The 21,410-nt window shown below is 45.6% G+C and overlaps 1 protein-coding gene across 2 annotated transcripts; it reads right to left on the bottom strand.

Moving 5' to 3' along the window:
- Positions 1–60: 60 nt before the first annotated feature.
- LOC118078863 (selenide, water dikinase 2) lies at positions 61–20,301 on the bottom strand. 2 transcript variants are annotated; one of them, XM_060268883.2, is made up of 8 exons: positions 18,677–20,301; positions 10,291–10,394; positions 10,034–10,141; positions 9,092–9,246; positions 7,743–7,833; positions 5,764–5,863; positions 888–1,100; positions 61–794 (listed from the first exon to the last, which is right to left on the bottom strand). In XM_060268883.2, exons 2-8 carry the CDS (start codon positions 10,384–10,386, stop codon positions 565–567), a joined length of 993 nt encoding a protein of 330 aa, XP_060124866.1. In that variant the 5' UTR covers positions 10,387–10,394; positions 18,677–20,301; the 3' UTR covers positions 61–564. The 2 variants fall into 2 exon arrangements, with proteins under 2 accessions (XP_060124866.1, XP_034958758.1); XM_035102867.3 differs by lacking the exon at positions 18,677–20,301 and adding an exon at positions 11,273–11,626.
- Between the last annotated feature and the right edge of the window lie 1,109 nt (positions 20,302–21,410).

Here is a 21,410-nt window from a genome sequence, read left to right as displayed (position 1 = left end):
ATCTTCCCTCCTCTCTGTTAACTGTGTGTAAGTACTTCACCCTTCCAAATACCACAATAGTTGTAGAAATCAACTTTATTAACTCAATCACCAATAATTTACAACCCAAGGAACAATCCATGAAGCTGAGCTCGGTGCTGCTCCTCCAGGTTTCCTCTGCTCCTCCAAGCCCATGATTGGGTTTTAACGGAGGTGCTTCATAATGAGAGGAGAGACCTCTGGCCCAACCAAATGGCTTTTTAAGTCACCCACCCTCCTTTTGGACCAGCTGCTCAGTCTGACCAAAAGCTGGGAGAGCTCAATAACAAGCAGAACTATTCCAATAAATAATTCAAGTTACCATCTTCTCCAAAAATCAAGGGTGTCCGCAATTTACCTGCTTGCAGGAAATGACTTCAAAATTAATCACATCAGATGGCAGGAAGGAACCAGCCAACAACTGATAAAGAGTGTTCTGAGGATCATTATGTTGTAGAAGGTAACTGCACACTGATCCAAAGGCTCAGGTGCTGCCCTTTTCAATCCCAGAACCTACAGTGGATAAATGAAAACTATTTTGCCACCTCATGATGCAGCTTCAGGGCTGGCACTGGAATTATTATCCTGAGGGGAAGCACTGGCCCCACGGGGTGTCACTTCAATGATACGTGGTTTGTCAATGATGCGAGCGGTCTGGTTGCCCTTCTCCACAATGCCAATGATCCAGGCTTGGTGTCCTTCTCCATATTTGGGTGATTTGATCTCTGCGCAGAAGCGAGCAGCCTGCTCTCGGGGTAAACAGATCAGCAGCCCACCTGCCATGTAAGAGAGCAAATTAAGGTCACTTACAGATTTAAATTCCCTTCAACCCCACCTTCAGCTCCTGTAGCGCAGGCTCTCCATCTTACCAGATGTCTCAGGGGATGTTCCTTGTAGTAGCCGTGAACGGTTGCCACACGCTTTGCTAATAGCAGCCATTTTGGCAAGGATAGGCAGATTGTGGATGACAAATGACACCTCACTGCGCTGCTGTTTGGCCAAATTCTGTGCATGACCCAGAATACCAAAGCCTGTAATATCCGTAGCAGCATGGGCATTGAAAGTATGCATCAAGCTGGCAGCTGAAAGACCAAGAGCATGAACATTTAAAAGCATAAGTAATGGCAAAGTAGTAGTCACAACCGCTGCTGGCAATCTCCAAACAACCAGTCTAGCCCAGGCACCCCCAAACTTTGGCCCTCCAGATGTTTTGGACTACAATTCCCATCTTCCCTCACCACTGGTCCTGTTAGCTAGGGATCATGGGAGTTGTAGGCCAAAACATCTGGAGGGCCGCAGTTTGGGGATGCCTGGTCTAGCCTATACCTAATACAAGAACCAGTCACTACTTCATCAGGAGGAAGCTTCTGGAGGGTAGTAGCAACATTGTGTTCAGCAGGGATGCAGTAACCTTTGACTTTACAAATATGATGTACATTAATTCTTCATGAATACCTGCCCATCATGGTATTGGGAAATCGGGTCCACTCAGGTCCTAGAGCCTCATGTCTAAAAGGATGGAAATCTTTTCAACCCAAGGGCTGCACTCCCTCATGTCAGTGTTAAGACACAGGCAGAGTAATGGATACTAGGGATGCACATTGGCTGTATGTGTACCCTGAATTATGAGGCAAATTAGGATGATTCATGGAAGGTCCTCACATTCCTTCAGACCCATGCCTGCAAAATGCATTAGTGGCCAAAATTGTGGAAACCTTTTGGAAAAAGTATTTCCTTGGTTTGATGGCTCATAACACTTTTTTTGAAGTAATACCATAACATATATCAGTGGAAAGATAATTTAACGAAGAATGTAATGCAATAACTTTTGTGAAAGATTATTTATTACAACAGCAGTCATAAAGAAACGTGAAACAAATAGGAAAAATGAGGTCTACAAAAATTCTCGCGACATCAGTTAATACTTGGGTAACCTTTAGCTTTCATTATGGCCTTACAACACTTTCCTGTGGAATGAACCAAGTTTTTTTTAGTTCTGCAGCTGTAATAATGTGAAACCAATATTGAATTATTACCTCCATTAATTGGGTTTTCTTGCTGGGTTTTTTGGCTGGCTCCATAGATTTTTGACTGGGTTAAGATCTGGGCTATGTATTGAGCATTTACAGTGGTGTCTCGCAAGACGAATTTAATTTGTTCTGTGAGTCAATTCGTTTTGCAAAAAATTCGCCTTGCAAATCCCATAGGAATGCATTGATTTATTTATTTATTGCCCAAAGGAACGCATTAATTGAATTTCAATGCATTCCTATGGGAAACCGTGATTCGCTAGATGAAATTTTTCACAAAAACAAATTCGTCTTGCGAAAAATTCATCTAGCAGGGCATTCATCTAGCAAGGTACCACTGTACATTCCCATTAATAATGCAAATTATGTCCACACCTTTTGCTGTCATACAGCCCCAGATCATAACACTAACTGGGTGTTTCATGGTATAATCATACCTCAGGATAGGTCCGCTTCATGTTGTGTTTTTTCAGGTCACAGATGCTTCATGTTACGAACGGGCCTCTGGAACGGATCCCATTCGCAACATGAGGTACCACTGTACTTGTAATGCAAGTAGAATGTAAATCTTCTCAGATTCTTCTCTCATGTATTTAATGTCATCACTATCAAAAGCAAGGAGATTTTGATAGCACTGTCCCATTGTTCCGCTGTCCAGTTAACATGGGTTTTGGCCCAGTTTGATCATTTTCAACCTTTGTTTGAGAGATAATGGCTTTTTCCTTGGAATTCTAGCATTTAGACCATATTCCTGCAGTCTGTGCCAAACAGTTCTTGCACTCAACCTCACATTACATTGCACCATGTCATCTTGTATACACCCAGATGATTTTCTTCTGTCCCATAGACACACTATCTCAATTCTTCCATCATCACTTGCTGTTGTGCACCTTTTCCTGCCTTTACCAGTCTGATTTTGTAGTGACCCGAGTCTCCTTAATACCTCTTCAAAAATTTAAAAATGCCACCTTTGGTAAAGTTTCCATAAATTTTTCTTCTAATTTCTTCATAATTGTAGCCTTGTTCACTTAATAGTACTATTTTACTAAATGAAAGAACAAAAAACAACACAAAAACAACCAGCTTGATAGCAACCACATAACACACTGACAAATGTCCTCCTCTCAGCTCCAATACATAACATCAATAGCTGAATCCTACTGTGACCTGATTGAATCATTGCCCAAACAAGATGACACCTGATTGGCTCTCTAAACACTCATGCTCATTGGCTACATTCAAATGAAGGATAGCTACTGCATATCAACCTAAGCAAGTTGTGTTTCCTTTTTCTGGTTATTTGGCTATAACTTTTGACCAATAATTGAACAAACTTCTTCATTAAATTAACTTTCCACTGATATATAATTTTATGGTATTACTAAAAAAAAAAGTGGTGTTATGAGCCATCAAACCTCAGAAATACACTTTTTCCAAAAGGTTTCCACAATTTGGGCCACTATTGTATATCCAGTTCTGCCAGCAAATTGCGTTATGGACTCAATTCCCCCTTTGTTTAAAAGTATCAAATTTTGAAGGTGATCTGTACTAGGGCTGGGCGATATCACAATATCTGAAATAAGATGGAGCTACGTAGAGGTGAACATGGTAATGTCCTTGCAACTGCTACTGTTACGGGTCTAAATCACAACACACTGATTAAATCATCACTTTCATCAGCATGCAAACAGGACTTTGGTTTTGGGCTTGGATATTCAGGCCCAGGACAATCCAAAATACAGTGGTGAATCAGAGTGAATACAAAGAACCTGGGAAAATATTGAACAACAAAATAATAATCTAAATTTGATGCACATAATTATATGAAAATTAACTAAATGATAGCATGCTTCAACTAAACCATTAAAGATTTCTGGAGACTATAGTAATGTTCTATGCAGTTTTAGGGGCAAATTTACAATATTAATTAAACTTCCATATGATTAACAATTTAGAGTAATTTATGTAATTTACTAGTGTCAAGTTGCATCTCCTTCCCAACTCAGAGGGCCAACTGCATTCTGTACATGAGTAAGCCCCCCTGAGTTCAGCTAAACTTACTTCTACTTTCCTGGGAGTAAGCCCCATTGAATTTAGTAGGGCTTACTTCTGAGTAAACACACATTTGCTTGCACTGCTTACCAACAAGCACCCACCCTCCCCATCATTCTTGCCTCACAACACTCAACCTCCCATTTCAGCATGAGGCAGCAATCTTTCCCCTCTTCATTTCCTCCTATTGTGACACAGAAGGGCCCCCCAAAGCCCCCATCCCACCATTCTCTCCCTTTTTATCAAAGGGAAGGAGGAAGGGCAAGCAAGCAACGAGATAGCATCCTTTAAATTTAAAAAAGACTTCCTTTTTATATGAGGGAAGCTATTTAGGGCGAACCAACTATGTCTTACACAGCAACTTGTTTTTTTGCACTTGCTTTTTTTTTACAGGGGCGGGGGAGAAGGGGCTGCATCAAAGCCTCAGACAGTAGTAAAGGGAGGGGAGAGAAAGGCATGTGCACGCACGCACGCACACAGTGGCAGAAGGGGAAATGGGAATAAAGAGCACCTTCACAGGGCAACTTGGTTTATTGTTCTTTCTTTTACATGGGGAAAGGTACTGCTCCCAGCCATAGATGGGTAGTAAAGGCATCAAGGAGGGGAGGGAAAGGCTTTGCACTGTGGGAGTGTGTGGGTGCACGCACACACAGCGGCAGAAGGGGAGACCGGCAGTAAAGGCATCAGAGAGGGAGAGAGCCGCTTCAAGCACAGGCAAAGTTTTTTGTTCTTACTCTGAAGAAAACAACCTCTTTCATGGGGTAAGAAAAGGGGAAAGGAGGCTTCCAGCAAGAATCCCTGAGCCAGCTCAGACCAGCATCTCTGCAAACCACACCTACCAGTCTGTCACGCTGGCTACTAGCCTACTTTAAGCAAGCAGAACCTAGTCTTTTAAGTGGCTGCTGCTGGTTTCCCAGCTACTTTCATAATCGGCACCTGCAGAGGCAGTGGAGCTGAGCTGGGGCTCGCTGCAGAATCAAAACATAGTGATGGCTGCTACACCTGCTCTTGTGAGTTGCTTGCCGCTTCTGTAGGAGGCACCAGAAGCACTAAGAAGCACACAGTTTTCTCAAATTCACGATGTTTGCCATCGTTATTGTGATGTGGACTTCCTAATCGATTTTGAACGATTTATTGAAAAATCACCCAGGTCTAATCTGCACACATATCTGCAGATGGAACCTTAAATCACCTGAGCTTTATTACTTTCATCTCAATGATAGCTTTTTCTGATGAGAAATACTGATCAACTGCTGTATGTAAAAAAATTAAAAACTATTCTTGTACATAAAACAAGACATTCCATATTTCAACACATTTTCTTCTTTAAAGATGAAGGTGAAGGTTAAAAGATGAAAATTAGAAGAATTCAGAAGGTCCTGGGACTCGAATGACCCAAGAACTTGAGAAATACATGTGCAGACTATCAAGACTTTGAATATTTCTATCCCACCTTCTGCCTCAATATGAGGAACTCTAGGTGGACCACGTATTTTCCAAAACAATCAAAAACCTTTGTGTTCTAGATGACATGTAGGTCTCTAGTACAACCATAGGTATAGTATCCTGGTTTTTTTATTTAAAAAATAATGCATTTGCTGCCACAGTGGTGTCAATCCTTTCCCTTGCAAATGAAGAACAAGTCAAACCCCATCCCCCATACCTGTCCTGTTCAACATGGCCATACTGAACATGGCTTCCTGATACGCCAGTTCAACATCTTCTCTGGAGACCACCAGCTTAATTTTATTCCACCGTTCTGGCTGAAATGGAAAAGTAGTATGTTAACAAATGGTTTTGAGGCTGCATTTCTCACTAGCAAATTCAGGGGTCTCTAGCTCAGGGGTTCCCAGACTACGGCCCGCGGGCCGGATGCGGCCCAATTGGCCTGCCAATCCGGCCCGCGAAAGGTCTGGGGATCAGCATGGCCATTCTGCACTTAATTATTATTTTTTTAAAGCCGAGAGCCATTCCCCCCCCCCCCGCGTTGCCATTTCCCCCCTCTCCTTCACCAGTATTGGCCAGTAGCAGCCAATCAAAAAGTCGAAGTGCTTCAGGCCCCAGCCAATGGGCAGGCGGCAGCTGCACGCGTACAGGAGGAAGGGGGCTGTGCTAAGCTGGCTGATCGCCATTTTCAGCAGCCGCTTCTTGCCAGAGCAGAGCCAACCCGAGAAACCTCTTTGCTGCCGCTCCACCCTCCGCCGCCAGCAGCCCCTGCTGCAAGACACAGGTACGTGTTTCATTTTTTTAAAGTACATGCCTTGCTAGACGGAAATTTCGTCTAGCGAGGCACCATTTCCCATAGGAATGCATTAAGTCAATTAATGTGTTCCTATGGGCTTCGGGGGACTGGTGGCGGCGCTTGCTCTCTTGGCCTGGGGAAGGCAGGCAGGTGCTTCAGAAGCTTCGTCGGATTCGGCTGTCGGGCAGGGTGGGGGAAAGGCGAAGGAATGATCCTGCGCCTTTCCCCCACCGCCGCCAAGCCGGTGCCAGAGCCGAAGTGCGGCGCTGCGGCCGGGGGCTTTTCGCAGTCTTGCCTCCCCCTTGGCTCGGGGAAGGCAAACGGTGAAAAGCCCCCGCAGCGCCGCACTTTGGCTCTGGGGGACGCTGTGTCGGTTGGGGTGGGGGGAAAGCGGACTTCGCCTTTCCCGCCACAGCAGATGGCTTGGCTCGGGGAAGACAGGCGGGGGAAAGCAACGCCTGCCGCGATTCGGCTCCGTTCCCCGGAGCCACCGCACAAGACAGGCAGGAGGGGGGAGAAGCGCTTCTCTCCCCCGCCGCCTTGCACCTCCAGCATGAGACAGGGCTTCGGAGAATGCATTCCCTTCAGAGTACAATGCATTCCCTTGTCATGGCCAGACCATTATCAGGTTAAGTTTAGACTCACGGTGGCATTTCTCCCCTGTAAGGGTGGTGGGCCAATTCAGGTAGCCTGTCCTCAAAGATTGATGAAATCAGGTTCCTGAATGCTCTGTGATATTCCATGGACAAAGCTGCTGATCTTGTCAAAGTCCTGGTCTCTCTTTTGAAACAGGTGGTTTTTGAGCATCCACTCTGGCATTTTGTAGCCCAAGCAGCTCCTTGGTACTCTGAGGAGCTCTGGACTATGAAACAAGCTTGACAAAGACTGGAGTGCAAGTGGTGCATGTCTCACTCCTAGGCTGACCAAACACTGGTAAGAATACACAACTGTGCCTACTATGTGGCAGTGTGAGCTGCAAAAAAGGTTCTCTTTGCAGCTCACATTGTCTCCTCTGGTAGCTAGCAGGTGGAGTTATTTCAGAGGGTCTAGAGGTTACTGACTCCCAGTGTGGAGAAGGGACCTTTCGAAGCATTTGAAGACCCCCCTGTGACCAACTGGCTATGCACTTTAGAGGATAAAAGTCATTCAACTTTGGAGTGATCTCGACTCTCCATTTGTTGGAAGTACCCAGTGCTGCTATTGAGGATGTTTTGTGGGATCAGTTTCACCTTACGCAAGCAGCTCATCTGGACAAGGTGATGGGGCAATGAATGCATCCAACCACATGCCCCTTGTTCCTCCTAGCTTATTAAAACTATACATACAAGAGGATCCGCTGCGGATAGATAGATAGAGGAATACAAATGGATGTGCAAGTTTCCCCACAGATGAGCACTTACGTTATCTAGCCACTGATGAGCATTTACAGCCACTTGAGTCCCCAGTGGTTTAGTCAGCACAAGAACATCCCCTGGAACAGCACTGTCTGGCCTAAAATCATAAGAAACAGGAGCTCACACTCAGACCTACTTATTTACGTTTAGTAGTTATAGCCTGTCCATAACAGGGTTCTTAAGAGTTCTTCGTGCGGTGTCTAAACCTGGGTCCAAAGTTTATCTCCCCAAGTCAGGACCAAGAGACAGCATTCTTATAGATTAGGGGTGGGGAACTTTCTTGTCCTAGCAGGCAAAAACTTTAAATGGTGTATGGTCCAGGCAACCTATCAAAGTTAGCCTGCGGGGATGGGAGGAGACAGTGACTAAGCAGAATTGAGCTGAACTGATACTCAGGACTTCAATTCTGTTGTTGTTTTTTGTCACAGGATCTAGCTGCATCTCTTCCTGCAACACACAGAATGACAAATGTGACATCAAGTGTGCAGCAAGTGGCCATAGTTTGGGGGGAAAGGGCCTGCGAGACCAAATATGACCTCCTTGCCACAGACCATGGCAACCTCCAACCCTGTTAAGTCTATGATGCTGCTGAACACAGCTGAAAGAGACAACACCACCCAGCTCTTCCACCAAGTCTCAGAATACAAGGCCAGGTCAGCTGCTGCCTCAACCATCAAATCATGGATAAGGAAGCATTAATATGGTCCCAAAATAAACTCGCATAAAGGCAGATTACAAAGCCAGTCCTGGGTATCCGAATCACAGACTGGATCATTTGTCTTCAGAGCATTATTTACATTACTATAGTCTCATCTTCCACACGACTTTATGATCTCTGTGACAGCCCAAGCAGCAATATTGTTAGTCCTGGAATAGATTAGTGGATTTGGCAGCCCCCAACCCTACTGTTTTTTGCTCTAAAGTGGCATGGGCAATCCCTAGCTCAACTCTACCATTTCATTATTTGATTCAGTGATCCCTATGTCTAGCAAGCATCCTCTAAACCAGGGGTGGCCAACTCCCAAGAGACGCGATCTACTCAGTTAAAAACTGACAGTGATTTACCCCCTTTTGGGGGGTTCAGGTCAAAGTTGTTGAGCTTTTTCAGGGTAGAGGTAAAATGTTGAGCTTTTTTTTAGGGGAGCCACAGTTATTCAGCTTCTTGGGGGAGCCAATGATCTACCAGTGATCTACCGCAGACGTCCAGTGATCTACCGGTAGATCACAATCTACCTGTTGGACATGCCTGCTCTAAACCTTTCAGCTAAGACTGCAACACAATTACCTCTCTTGTAAATACCTCTATGGCAAGCATTTTCAAATCAGGTCTCTCCTAATGAGATGCATTTACTCACATGATGAACTCATTGGGCTGGCATACAACTGTTGCAACCCCTCCAACAATGATCCAAGGATTCAGGACAGTCTGCCCACCAGTTACTGAGGTGCCACCATCTTCTGCTGCATCCCGAAAGCCCTTGATTAAAAGTGGCATTATTTTCTCCCGCTCCTGGGTGAAGGATAAAATAAAGGATTCAGAAAATCAACTCTTGTGGAAAGCTGAGTCAGGGAAATTAAGGTCTGTTTCCTACCTGTATGTTTCACTCTGTGAAGGGTCATGCGATCACATTTCAAGCATCAAACCAAGCCATTGTTAAGGAAGCTAAACTACAGGTTTTTTATGATGCCCAAGTTGACAAGCAAATATTTGCAACTGGCCAGCTATTGTTTGGTGTGATAAATGAGCCAACATTTATCTCTGGTGAGCGCATCACAGAAACAAGACTGCCAATGGAAAACCTAAACCATGGTTTGGCCTTTTTGTCTGGAAGCCAGAAATATGCTCAACACAAACTACAGTTTGACATGTCTGAACTAAGTTTCTGATCTTATTACTTGCAAATAATCATTCACTTAAATCCTGGAGTGGGTTTACTTTAACTGGGAGTGGCTCTCCTAAGTATCAAGCAGGGATAATACACATCACCTATTACCCAATTATTTAACTGGGGCTGCCAGGGATTGAACCTTAGCCCTCTGACAAGCGAGGCATGTGCTCTATAAGTTATTCGCCTTAAAATGTTCAGAGGTATCATTATTTCCAGGCCGTAGCCAGGCTGAAACAAACTATAGCTCTGCAGGTGAAGCCAGACAAACAAGTTCCTTTTCTGAAATCCACTTGTGCCATAATTACCTACCATAATTATGTCAAAAAAATTTACATTAAAATATTCATTTTTCCTATTATTTAAGTAAAATGTATTCCTAGAGACAAAATTATCCATTATACTTCTTACCTCCTCAGTCATTTTCTGGCTTACACTCAGAAGCATAAGCATGTTGTCACACTCTGTGATGCCCATGGCATAGAGGTCACTCAGCACGTTGGCACAGGCAATGCGACCCTAGATCAGACACATGCAGCAAAAGATATAGAATGAGGAAGATGACACACAAGGCAATTGTCCTCATGAACTGTCTCGCATCACAAATATACCATGTTCCATTATTACAAACATGGCTAATTCTTTTTTATCCAGTCAAGCCTGCTCACCATCATATACGGGTCCTCCACTAGTGGATAAAAGAAGTCTGTGGTCTGTACAAGGGAGAGACCGCCATGCCTCAATGGGATCACACAGGAATCCATTCCGATGCCTGTGGAGAGAAGGGACCCCAAGCACATCAGCACCTTTAGAAGTATTCCCACCCCAAACACCTACTTGTTTTAGGTCAGTGATTGCAAAACTTGGCCCTCCAGATGTTTTGGGACGACAATTCCCACAATCCCTGACTACTGGTCCTGTTAGCTAGGGGTGATGGGAGTTGTCGTCCCAAAACAGCTGGAGGGCCAAGTTTGGCCATCATTGTTTTAGGTAGACATAACAGCCCTATCTTCAGCCCAGGTCTACAAATGCAGCCAAATGAGGAATGATGTCCTCGAGTCCAAATATTATACAGTACAGTGGTACCTTGGTTCTCGAACTTAATCTGTTCCGGAAGTCCATTCCAAAACCAAGGCGTGCTTTCCCATAGAAAGTAATGCAAAACGGATTAATCCGTTGCAGACTGTAGAAAAACTGCCCCTAAAACGCTTCTCCCCACTGCCCCAATCAGCATGAGCTTTCACGATCTCTCTCTCAGGTCAAAGCAGCTATGCTTCAGAGCGCTGCCGGGAAGCTTCTCCCCACTGCCCCAATCAGTGTGATCTCTCTAAAAATGGAAGCACAGCACTAAAAACAGAATCTCAGGACACATTCGACTTCCAAAATATTCCAGAACCAGAACAATCACATTCGGGTTTGCGATGTTTGGGTTCCAAGTTGTTCGTGAACTAGGCTTTTGGAGAACCAAGGTACCACTGTAGAATGGACTTTAGTAAGGAATGAATTATACAGTACTTGTAACTGAATACTTAAGTGGTCTTATGTGTTTAATACCCCCGCTACGTGGCGGGGGTAGCGCACGGTAGGCCTCCCCTCCTTCCGCGGCCTTCGGAGCGCCCTCCCCCATCCCCCTCGCGCTCCGAGTCTCACCAAGCGTCCGGGGGGCCCCGCCGAGAGCAGCCGCCTCCCCGGCCCCTGTCTCTGCCGCGCGGTCCCCGCCGAGTCCCTCCAGGAGCCTGAGCAGCGTCTCCTGAGGGACTTTGCAGCCTCAGCCGCGCAGCTCCCCGTAGCTGGTGAGCCGCCAGCCCGGGCTGAGCCCCAACGCCTCGGGCTCGAAGGGCCGGTAGCCCGACGGGCCGACGGGGTTAGGGGAGGCCGCCGCCGCCGCCGCGGCCAAAGAAGGAAGGCCGGGCGAGGGGGAGCCTGCGAGCGCCGCCATGACGCCTTCCAGAGCCGGCCGAAGTCCGCGGAGAGAGAGGAGCGGTCGTTGGGCAGGCTGAGGAGAAAGGGCGGGAACGCCGGGCTGTCTCTCGGAGCTCTCGCGAGGGCCGCACTCACGCGCAGGCGCTTCCTCGCGCTCTGCCGGGTGCTTCCGGCTCCGTTCGAATAAGGGGCGGGGCGAGCGGCGTGTGACGCAGGAGCGTCTCTTCCGATGAGAGGGCAGGAAGTTGCCCTTCAGGGCTGGAGCTGCTGCTATCCGCTGGGGCGCCTGAATCGGACAGTCGGATTCCACCGCGTGCCTGCGCTGCCGTTACCTGCTCTATAATGCTGCTGCCTATCCTGAAATTGTGTCACTCGGCTAGCTCCGCATTGGGGGGGGGACCCATCTTTCAACCCCCCCCCCCTCAGGCTCACACATGCCTCGGAAGCGGGAGACACACCTGCACAGATGGCACCGAGCTTAAGCCCAGCCGCCTCATATGACATCCAGCAGAGCTCCCCCCCCAAAAAAAACCGCCACTGTATTGGAGAGGGTTAGGTTCACAAAGGGACGCGTCCAGTGCCCGAAAATTAAGACATGGACATATCCGGAATTGGTCCGGATGGAATTTTCTTTTTTTTTTAAAAAAAATATTTTTATTAATTTTCCAATTAAAACCAATTATATCACATTCATTATTTCAAATTATACACATATATATATCAATCAAACCGAATGTTATGCCAAATCGTCTAGAGACTTTTTTATTTGGGTTCCCATGCTTCAAGAAATTGGGGATTCCTCGCAACCGTCCACTGCCGTCTTTTTTCTAAAGTTCAAATCGTCCTCCAAGTTCATAATAATCCAGATCTTCCCCTTACAGTCACATAGATGTTTTCCACTTTCAACCGATTGTTTCCCAGCTGCTGAGGTAAATATCAAACAAGGTTTCACAAATGTTCTTTCTCCTGTGTGGGTTAATCAGTCCAGCCTCCCCATAAATCTTCTTAGTCTGGAGCTCCCTGTTGCGTCGAAGCAGCGCCATCTTAAAAAGCTCAAATCACTTTCGTTTTCTCTCATAGCCATAAAGATTAACGATCTTTATAAAATTTACAGCTTTTCCAGGCAGAAGACCCAAACATCAAACCATAAACTCTTGGTAAATTAATGGATCTCCTTGCCCTATAGCTGAACTTAGCTTCAGGTCGCTGCTCCAATTCAAAGTGCGTCACAGCTCATAAATCCTCCGAACGCGTCCAGGACTCCTTCCGTCCGACTAAGGGGGGGGCTTTTCTCATCGGCAACTCCACATCTTTAAAAAATATGCTCAGTAACAACAGTTTATAAAGTTCAACTCACACAGTCTTTTGCTTCTCTTTCACTCCAAACAAGCCAGGACATCGCGTCTGGGAAGGTACGAAGTAACTCATATGAAGAAAAATAAAAAAAAACTCAATTCCCTTATCGCTCCGTCCCCATCAATCCTTCTTCCAGATGATATACAGCCTTTGACTCCTCTCCCTCAGCAGCATAAATTTCTCAGCAGTAAACAGCGCTTCTTCCCCTCCTTCTGAAGTATGTCCATAGTTTTAAGCCTAATTATCTTCTTTAACCATGGAAACCCCCGCCATGCAGATTAGCGTCCGGGAGTCCTGGCCCTCGTAAGTGCTTTTCAGCCCAAGCTCCCCCCACTCCATAAACAGTCGGAGTGGGTCTGGGGGCATCGCGGGCCAGCGGCCCCTCTCCGTAACCCCCGGAGAGGGTAGGGGGTTGCCATTTACTCCCCTAGCAACCGCCAAATTCCTTACGAAGGTCAGAGGGATGGAAAACAGGTCCGCCATTCCTGCCGGCGGAAACCGGAACCGGTCCGGATGGAATTTTCTATACTGTACAGTAATTGGTCAAAATGGCAGCACATACCGGAAGTAGTGGTTTGGGTGTTTTTGGTCAATTTCTTAAAAAAGAGTGCCCCGCCATAAAAGCTCAACAACTAATTTCACCATAAGCCAGGCATAGGCAACCTGGTTTTGGAACTACAACTCCCATGATCCCTGACCACTAGGCCCTGTTAGCCAGGGATCATGGGAGTTGTAGTTCCAAAACATCTGGCGATCCGAGGTTGCCTATGCCTGCCATAAGTGCTAGGTGGGGAGATAGCTACTGTTCTCATGTCCTGCTTGTGGCCTCCTGTAACATTTAGTTGGCTGCAATAGGAAACTTGATGCTGGATGTGAAAGGCCTTTGGTCTGTTCCAACAGGGCTCTTCTATATATATATAAAATGTAAACTGGGTATGTTCCTTCGTCTCCAATGTTCAACAAAACCACTTGACTGATAGCGTTGAAATTTGGACACAAAGTCAAATGTGACTACCCAAGTGACCCCATACTGTTTTCAAAGACAGATGTGGCACCTACACCAGGTAAAAACCCCGTGTTCCAGAACTCACAAATCATACGAAAGTGCATGCTGGGAGCACAGGAGAGATTGCAACACAGCGCCCTCTAGCGATGGCTACACTGGTAGTGCACCTAGGAAAGCTTCTCTCTCCACAGTATCTCGGCTTGGCTTTGCGGACTAGGCCACTTTCCAGACAAGGCTGAGTGGAGGTGGGAGCTTGCCTAGGTGGGGGGAGGGGCAAGGGGTGGGATAGGTAATGGGTTGGAATGGGGGGGTCACAGGGATGCGCCTGTGTAAACAGAACACACGTAAAACGGGAACTCTGAAAGTGAGGGGAGTCTGAAGGGGGACTCTGAGGCTTCATTTAACAGACTGAGCCACAACAATGCGTGGCAGAGCCAGCTAGTTGTACATAAATTGCATAGCCACTGAGTAGCACATAAATAAGGGTAAGTTCTACCTCAGTGGCAGAGCATCTGCTTTGCATGAATAGGTGAAAAGTTTTTAGGATAATAGCAGAATCATAGAATCATTAGGGTTGCCAGACTCAATATTATTATTATTTATTATTTATACCCCACCCATCTGGCTGGGTTTTCCCCGCCACTCTGGGCAGCTTCCAACAAATACCAAAATACATTAAAATATCACAGATTAAAAACTTCCCTAAACAGGGCTGCCTTTAGGTGTTTTCTAAATGTCAGGTAGTTGTTTATCTTCCTGACCTCCAATGGAAGGGCGTTCCACAGGGCGGGTGCCACTATCAAGAAGGCCCTCTGCCTGGTTCCCTGTAGCTTTGCTTCCCGCAGTGAGGGAACCGCCAGAAGCCCTCGGCGCTGGATCTCAGTGTCCGTGCCGAACGCTCCTTCAGGTATACTGGACTGAGGCCGTTTAGGGCTTTAAAGGTCAGCACCAACACTTTGAATTGTGCTCGGAAACGTACTGGGAGCCAATGTAGGTCTCTTAGGACTGGTGTTATGTGGTCTCGGCGGCCACTCCCAGTCACCAGTCTAGCTGCCGCATTCTGGATTAATTGCAGTTTCCGGGTCACCTTCAAAGGTAGCCCCACGTACAGCGCATTGCAGTAGTCCAAGCGATAGACAACTAGAGCATGCACCACTCTGGTGAGACAGTCTGCAGGCAGGTAGGGTCTAAGCCTGCATTCCAGATGGAGCTGATAGACAGCTGCCCTGGACACAGAATTGACCTGCGCCTCCATGGACAGCTGTGAGTTCAAAATGACTCCCAGGCTGCGCACCTGGTCCTTCAAGGGCACAGTTATCCCATTCAGGACCACGGAGTCCCCGACACCCACCCGCCCCCTGTCCCCCCAAAACAGTACTTCTGTCTTGTCAGGATTCATCCTCAATCTGTTAGCCGCCATCCATCCTCCAACCGCCTCCAGACACTCACACAGGACCTTCACCGCCTTCATTGCCCAAAATGTTATTCTTGTTTCAAACAATACCTATTATAAAGGGGACAAGACAATTCAAGGAATGGCAAAAAGATTTACAAAGATTTGTCTGGCAGGGGAAGAAACCAAGAATAAAATATAAAATATTGGTAGACAAGACCGAAAGAGGCGGATTCTCCATGCCAGACTTGAAATTATACTTTGAAGCGTCATGTCTCTGTTGGATAAAAGAATGGATAACATTGGAAAATACGGACTTGTTGGACTTGGAGGGATTTGACAACAGAGCAGGTTGGCATTCATATCTATGGTATGATAAGAAAAAAACCCATAAAGGATTTACGAACCATGTTATAAGAAGATCGTTATTTGAAGTATGGGAAAGAAATAAAGCCTTGTTAGAGACCAAGACGCCATGGTGGATCTCACCAATGGAAGTGATTATAGTGAAAAAAGTGAATATGGAAGGTGAGAGACCAACATATGAAAATTTTCTAAGACAATCGGAACAAGGTTGGAAACTGAAACCGTATGAAGAGGTGAAAGTATATTTGACGAGTTGGTTGCAATATCATCAAATTAATGATGTATTTGTGCAAGATAAAAAAATTGGTTTTGAGGAGAGAAGGTCCAAATTTCAAACAGAGTTGCTTGGGGGCAGAGTAAAATTGTTGTCCAAAATGTATAACTTGCTGGTAGAGTGGTATACTAAAGATGAGTTGACGAAAGAGGTAATGATAAAATGGGCTAAGGATTTTGGGCATAATATTGAATATGATGCGTGGTTGAAATTATGGAACCAAACAATAAAATTTACAGCATGTACTGCTTTGAAAGAGAATGTTTGGAAGATGATGTATAGATGGCACTTAACTCCAGTGAAATTAGCGAAAATGTATAGAATGAGTAACAGAATGTGCTGGAAATGTAATGAAAAGGAAGGGGACTTTTATCATATGTGGTGGAAATGTGAAAAGGTTAAAGGATATTGGGAAATGATATATAACGAACTGAAAAAGATATTTAAATATACTTTTCCCAAAAGACCAGAGGCCTTTCTGTTAGGACTGATAGGCCAAGAGATAACTAGGGAGGATAGTACCCTTTTCTTATATGCGACAACCGCGGCGAGGACATTATTAGCCCAAAAATGGAAAACCCAGGACTTACCGACAATTGGAGACTGGCAGACAAAGATGATTGAATATGCAGAATTAGCGAGACTGACTAGCAGGATTCGAAACCAGAGGGAGACAAGGTTTCTAAGGGATTGGAGTAAATTTGTGGACTACAGTGGAACCTCGGTTTATGAACACCTCGGTTTATGAATTTTCGGTTTATGAACGCCGCGGACCCATCTGGAACGGATTAATTCACTTTCCATTACTTTTAATGGGAAAGTTTGCTTCAGTTTATGAACGCTTCAGTTTATGAACAGACTTCCGGAACCAATTACACCCATGTTTCAGTTTATGAACGCTTCAGTTTAAGTACTCCGCGGACCCGTCTGGAACGGATTAATCCACTTTCCATTACTTTCAATGGGAAAGTTCGCTTCAGTTTATGAACGGTTACTCTGCGGACCGTCTGGAACGGATTAATCCACTTTCCATTACTTTAAATGGGAAAGTTTGCTTCAGTTTATGAACGCTTCAGTTTATGAACAGACTTCGGGAACCAATTGTGTTCATAAACCGAGGTACCACTGTATATGGAAATGAACTGTAAAGGTTTAAAGACACTTGCAGGCGTGAAATAAATCCTACGAATTGACCCTAAAGATTAGATACAAAGGAACTGCGAGAAAAGAACTGATTAGAAAACCTTTTGAGGGGAGGGAGGGAAGTCAAGCTCGGCGGAGCATGTTTTTTGGGATGTTTGTATTTTTGAATGTTTGTTTATGTGTTTGTTTGTCTTGTATAATGTTTTAAATGTGTTTATTTTGGAAATTTTAATAAATAATTATATATATAAAAAAAGGACCTTCACCGCCTTCACTGGTTCTGATTTAAAAGAGAGAAAGAGTTGGGTGTCATCCGCATACTGATGAACACCCAGCCCAAACCCCCTGATGATCTCTCCCAGCGGCTTCATATAGACGTTAAAAAGCATGGGGGAGAGGACGGAACCCTGAGGCACCCCACAAATGAGAGCCCAGGGGTCTGAACACTCATCCTCCACCACCACTTTCTGAACACGGCCCAGGAGGAAGAAGCGGAACCACTGTATGACAGTCCCCCCAGCTCCCACCCCCTCTAGACGGTCCAGAAGGATATTATGGTCGATGGTGTCAAAAGCTGCTGAGAGATCCAGCAGAACTAGGAAACAGCTCTCACCTTTGTCCCTAGCCTGCCAGAGATAAAGCATAGCTAACTTACGAATAGAAACTTAGAACGATGTTAGAGAACAAAGCTGCAATTTTCCATTTGGCAGGTTGCAACCAAAAGTCTGGCAAGCTTACGCATTTCACAGGCTTTCAGAAACATTAGGGCGGCAAAGCAGACCATTTGCAGAACATGTTGCAGACGACGACACAAACACTTCACTTTCTAAGACTTAAATCTCCAAAAAACCCTTAAGGGTGGGTACACAATCACACGTGGGATTTCAGGTAACAAACCAATCCACATTAGCTTTACTTTCAAATGGACCTATCAGGGGCGTAGCCAGGATCAAAACTAGGGGGGGGCAAGCCATGATCTTTCAGGGGCGGGGCCACGAAGTGGGAACATGGGCGGGGCTACAGGGCCAGTTGGCCTGATGATATTGTGGCGGCGGCAGCAGCAGCGGCAGCGGCCACCTTGTGCTTCTGGGGCTGGCAGCATCGGCGGCTACCCTGCTTGGCTGGAGAGGATGGGAGGGTTGGGCAGGCGAGAGGGGGTGACAGGGCGGGCAAGGGCGAGGCAAGGCAGGGCCGCAGTCACAACGGCTCCAAGGCGTTGCTGCATATCAGCATAATATTTCAACCATGTCGTGGGTTCAAGCCCCACCTTGGGGAAAAAATCCTACATTGCAGAGGATTGGACTAGATGACCCTTGTGGTCCCTTCCGACTACAATTCTATGATTCCATTGATATATTACCATAGCATATGCATCATTCTGCTTTCTTGAATTGTCCTACTAGGCATAGCAGCCAACTCCTAGAGGTATAGGTGCCTCCCCCCCCCCCCGCAATTACTGGTAAATACTGTATTTTAAAGAGTCATCCCCCCCCCATGTTGATGGGCTTTCTATGTGGGGCTTATCTGCCCCCCCCGTATTTTATTAAGGATGGAAGAGGGAGGGAAGAAGAAATAGAGAGAGGGATAACTCACATTTGTGAATGCCTCTGGGTGACGCTGTGATGCTGGAACTCTGCAGCAAGAGGAAGATACCGGTACGCCTGTACAGGAGCCTTGCAAGCAGCTTTCTCTCTGCTTGATTTACAGCAGGCACGTCCAACAGGTAGATTGTGATCTACCAGTAGATCACTGGATGTCTGTGGTAGATCGCTGCTAGATCAATGACACCCCTAAGAAAAGCTCACCCAAAATTTTCCTCCTCCCTATGACCTGAAGCCCTAAACAAAAATGGGCCTCCCTCCCTCCTAAAAGAAGCTCAACAAGTTTGACCTAAACCCCCAAAAACAGGGCTTCCCTTCCTTAAAAAAACTCAACAGCTTTGACCTGAACCCCCAAAAAGGGGGTAGATCACTCCCAGTTTTTAACTCTGTGAGTAGATCAGAGTCTCTTGGGAGGTGGCCACCCCTGATTTACAGTATACAGATGCAGGAGGAGGGGCAGACTGGAACACCACTGCTTTTTATAAACATCACTGTGTCTATCAAAGCTACAGCCCCCCCTTTTCTTATTCACTTTCTTTTAGCCTTGCAGAGCCACCTTAGTCAAATTGAATCCTTTGCACCCTCATTCAATCGCCAATAGAACTCTTAATGTGATCCCTGAATGCTCATTAACAACTCCCACTTAAGAACAATAGGGTGAAGTGGTGAGCTATCAAACCTTGCCTGAAGGGATATTCTGCTCCATTGTCTTAACTGCTTAAGTACCGTAGCCCATAGCTGCCAAGTTATCCCTTTTTTAAGGGATTTTCCCTTATGCTGAATAGGCTTCCTCGCGAGAAAAGGGAAAACTTGGCAGCTATGCCGTAGCCACTTTGCTTTATTTATCTGATGTGTTTTTGTTACAGCTGTTCCCCCCCCCCCCAGCAAGTGGAGAGCTGCTCTCGCTAAAACAAAGCTCTTTCCACTTCAGTTTTTGGAGGGGAAAAGTGCTGGTTATGGTCTGTAAAATACAATGATTTTTTGCTTCGGGGGGGGGGGGCAGCTGCGCCCTCCTGCCCCCCTGCCTACGCCCATGGCCAGTTTATATTTATATATATATAGATTACCGTATATTGATTATTGCTTTCATTTTATGTATCAATGGTCTCGTTAGATAGTAAAATTAATGTTAAATTGCTGTTTTAGGGGTTGTTTTTAAAAGTCTGGAATGGATTAATCCATTTTGCATTAGGCTACTTTCTATAGGAAAGTGCGCCTTGGTTTCGGAATGCTTTGATTTTGGAACGGAATTCCAGGACGGATTAAGTTTGAGAATCAAGGTACCACTGTATATTATAAAGATGGGAAGAAACACTATTAATGGAATAATTGCCACACACAGAAAGGAGAGTTTGAATGCTTCATCTGTAGGTGCAGAAATCATTCAACGTGTCAATATGAATGGAAGTCATTAAAACTGCAGATGCCATACAAAGGATTGGTATTTCGACTGGAGCGCAATTGAAATTTATAAGAGTTTGGAACGCAGAAACGTCATCAAACCATTAATTCTAGGACGCAGGGGCACCTAAATTGTATAATTTGGCATCTCAATGATTGGTATTATGAATTGTATTATAATTTGGCATTGTTATAATGAGGCCATTATATTGGATTGTTGTAATTGAAAACTAATAAAAATTTTCAAAAATTTAGTAAAATTCTACCTTGCCTTTCTATGGCAGCTAACAATATACAATGCATCATGTAGACTATAACAAAATAAAGCCAGTTAAAAGCAGGCAAAGTGGGAGATAAAACACCATACTAAATTAACCAAATCAGTTTTTAAATGCCTACTGCAATCCTAGACACATTTTCATGGGAATGAGGTTCACTGAAACCAATGTGACTTACTTTTGAGTACCGTAGATATGCATGATTGCATTCTAATAGGCAATGAAAAATAATTAAAAAGAAGGATGACTAAACCTCCTTCTCCTTTTCCTGTGTGTGTGATAAAACTTGGAATTTTGACTGAATGGCAATTAATCTTTTGTTTTGCGTAGTGTGAATTAAAAATAAAATAAAGACCCAGGATGCTGTTGTGAACAGCATGTTGTGTTAGGACAGAGAGACCCAAGTTCAAATTCTGATGGAGCCTTCATGAAACTCAATGATGGCTATCTCTCAGCCTAGCCTACCTCATAGGGTCGTTTGGGAGATAAATGGGTAGAGGGGAGTCAGAACAAGGTGTGATGTTCTAAGCTCCTTGGACTAAGAGTGGGTTAACAAATGTAATCAATGTATTCAAGAGTAAAAGAAACAATAGGAATTGATAATCGGGGGGGGGGGAGAGCTGAGGGTGCGAAGCAGAAGAAACGAAACAACCTAATTGCTCTTAAGCTTCGGCACAAGGAAGAGAGGCGATTTTGATAGTCGCGCGAAACACAAACATGCTGATTAGAAAGCAAAAATTCAACAGGTAGCAGACATCCAAGTGCGGAGCTGCGGTGGCCAGTAGGAAAGCTACACCTGTTGAATGTTGGTTCCGTGGTTGTGATGGGAATGGGCGCAGAGGAGAGGAGTTGCGGGCCGCCCTCCCTCCTCTTCATTCGCGGCGAGTTGCAGCGGGGTAGGTGGGTTCAAAGTACCTTTCCTTCTCTCAAGAAACCACCCCAGGTGGCCGAAGACACAACCCGCCTCGCCAGCGCGATCTCCTGGCGCCGGGGAAGCGGGCAGCTCCCCGGCCGGCTCTGCTGCGGGGCGGGCTCTCAGCGCCGCGC

This window comes from Zootoca vivipara, chromosome 15 (genome assembly GCF_965207765.1).
Source record: "Zootoca vivipara chromosome 15, rZooViv2.hap1.1, whole genome shotgun sequence".
NCBI lineage: Eukaryota > Metazoa > Chordata > Lepidosauria > Squamata > Lacertidae > Zootoca > Zootoca vivipara.
Note: the sequence above shows the minus strand (reverse complement) of the source record. Positions and strands in the feature narration are given on the sequence as shown.

Excerpts from the sequence above, each read along its gene's own strand:
- LOC118078863 (XM_060268883.2), bottom strand. The coding sequence starts at position 10,386 with ATGGATTCCTGTGTGATCCCATTGAGGCATGGCGGTCTCTCCCTTGTA. Across the intron at positions 5,864-7,742 it reads CTCATCAGTGGCTAGATAAC|CCAGAACGGTGGAATAAAAT; the intron begins GTAAGTGCTCAT and ends TTTCCATTTCAG. Across the intron at positions 1,101-5,763 it reads GGCCATGTTGAACAGGACAG|CTGCCAGCTTGATGCATACT; the intron begins GTATGGGGGATG and ends TTGGTCTTTCAG.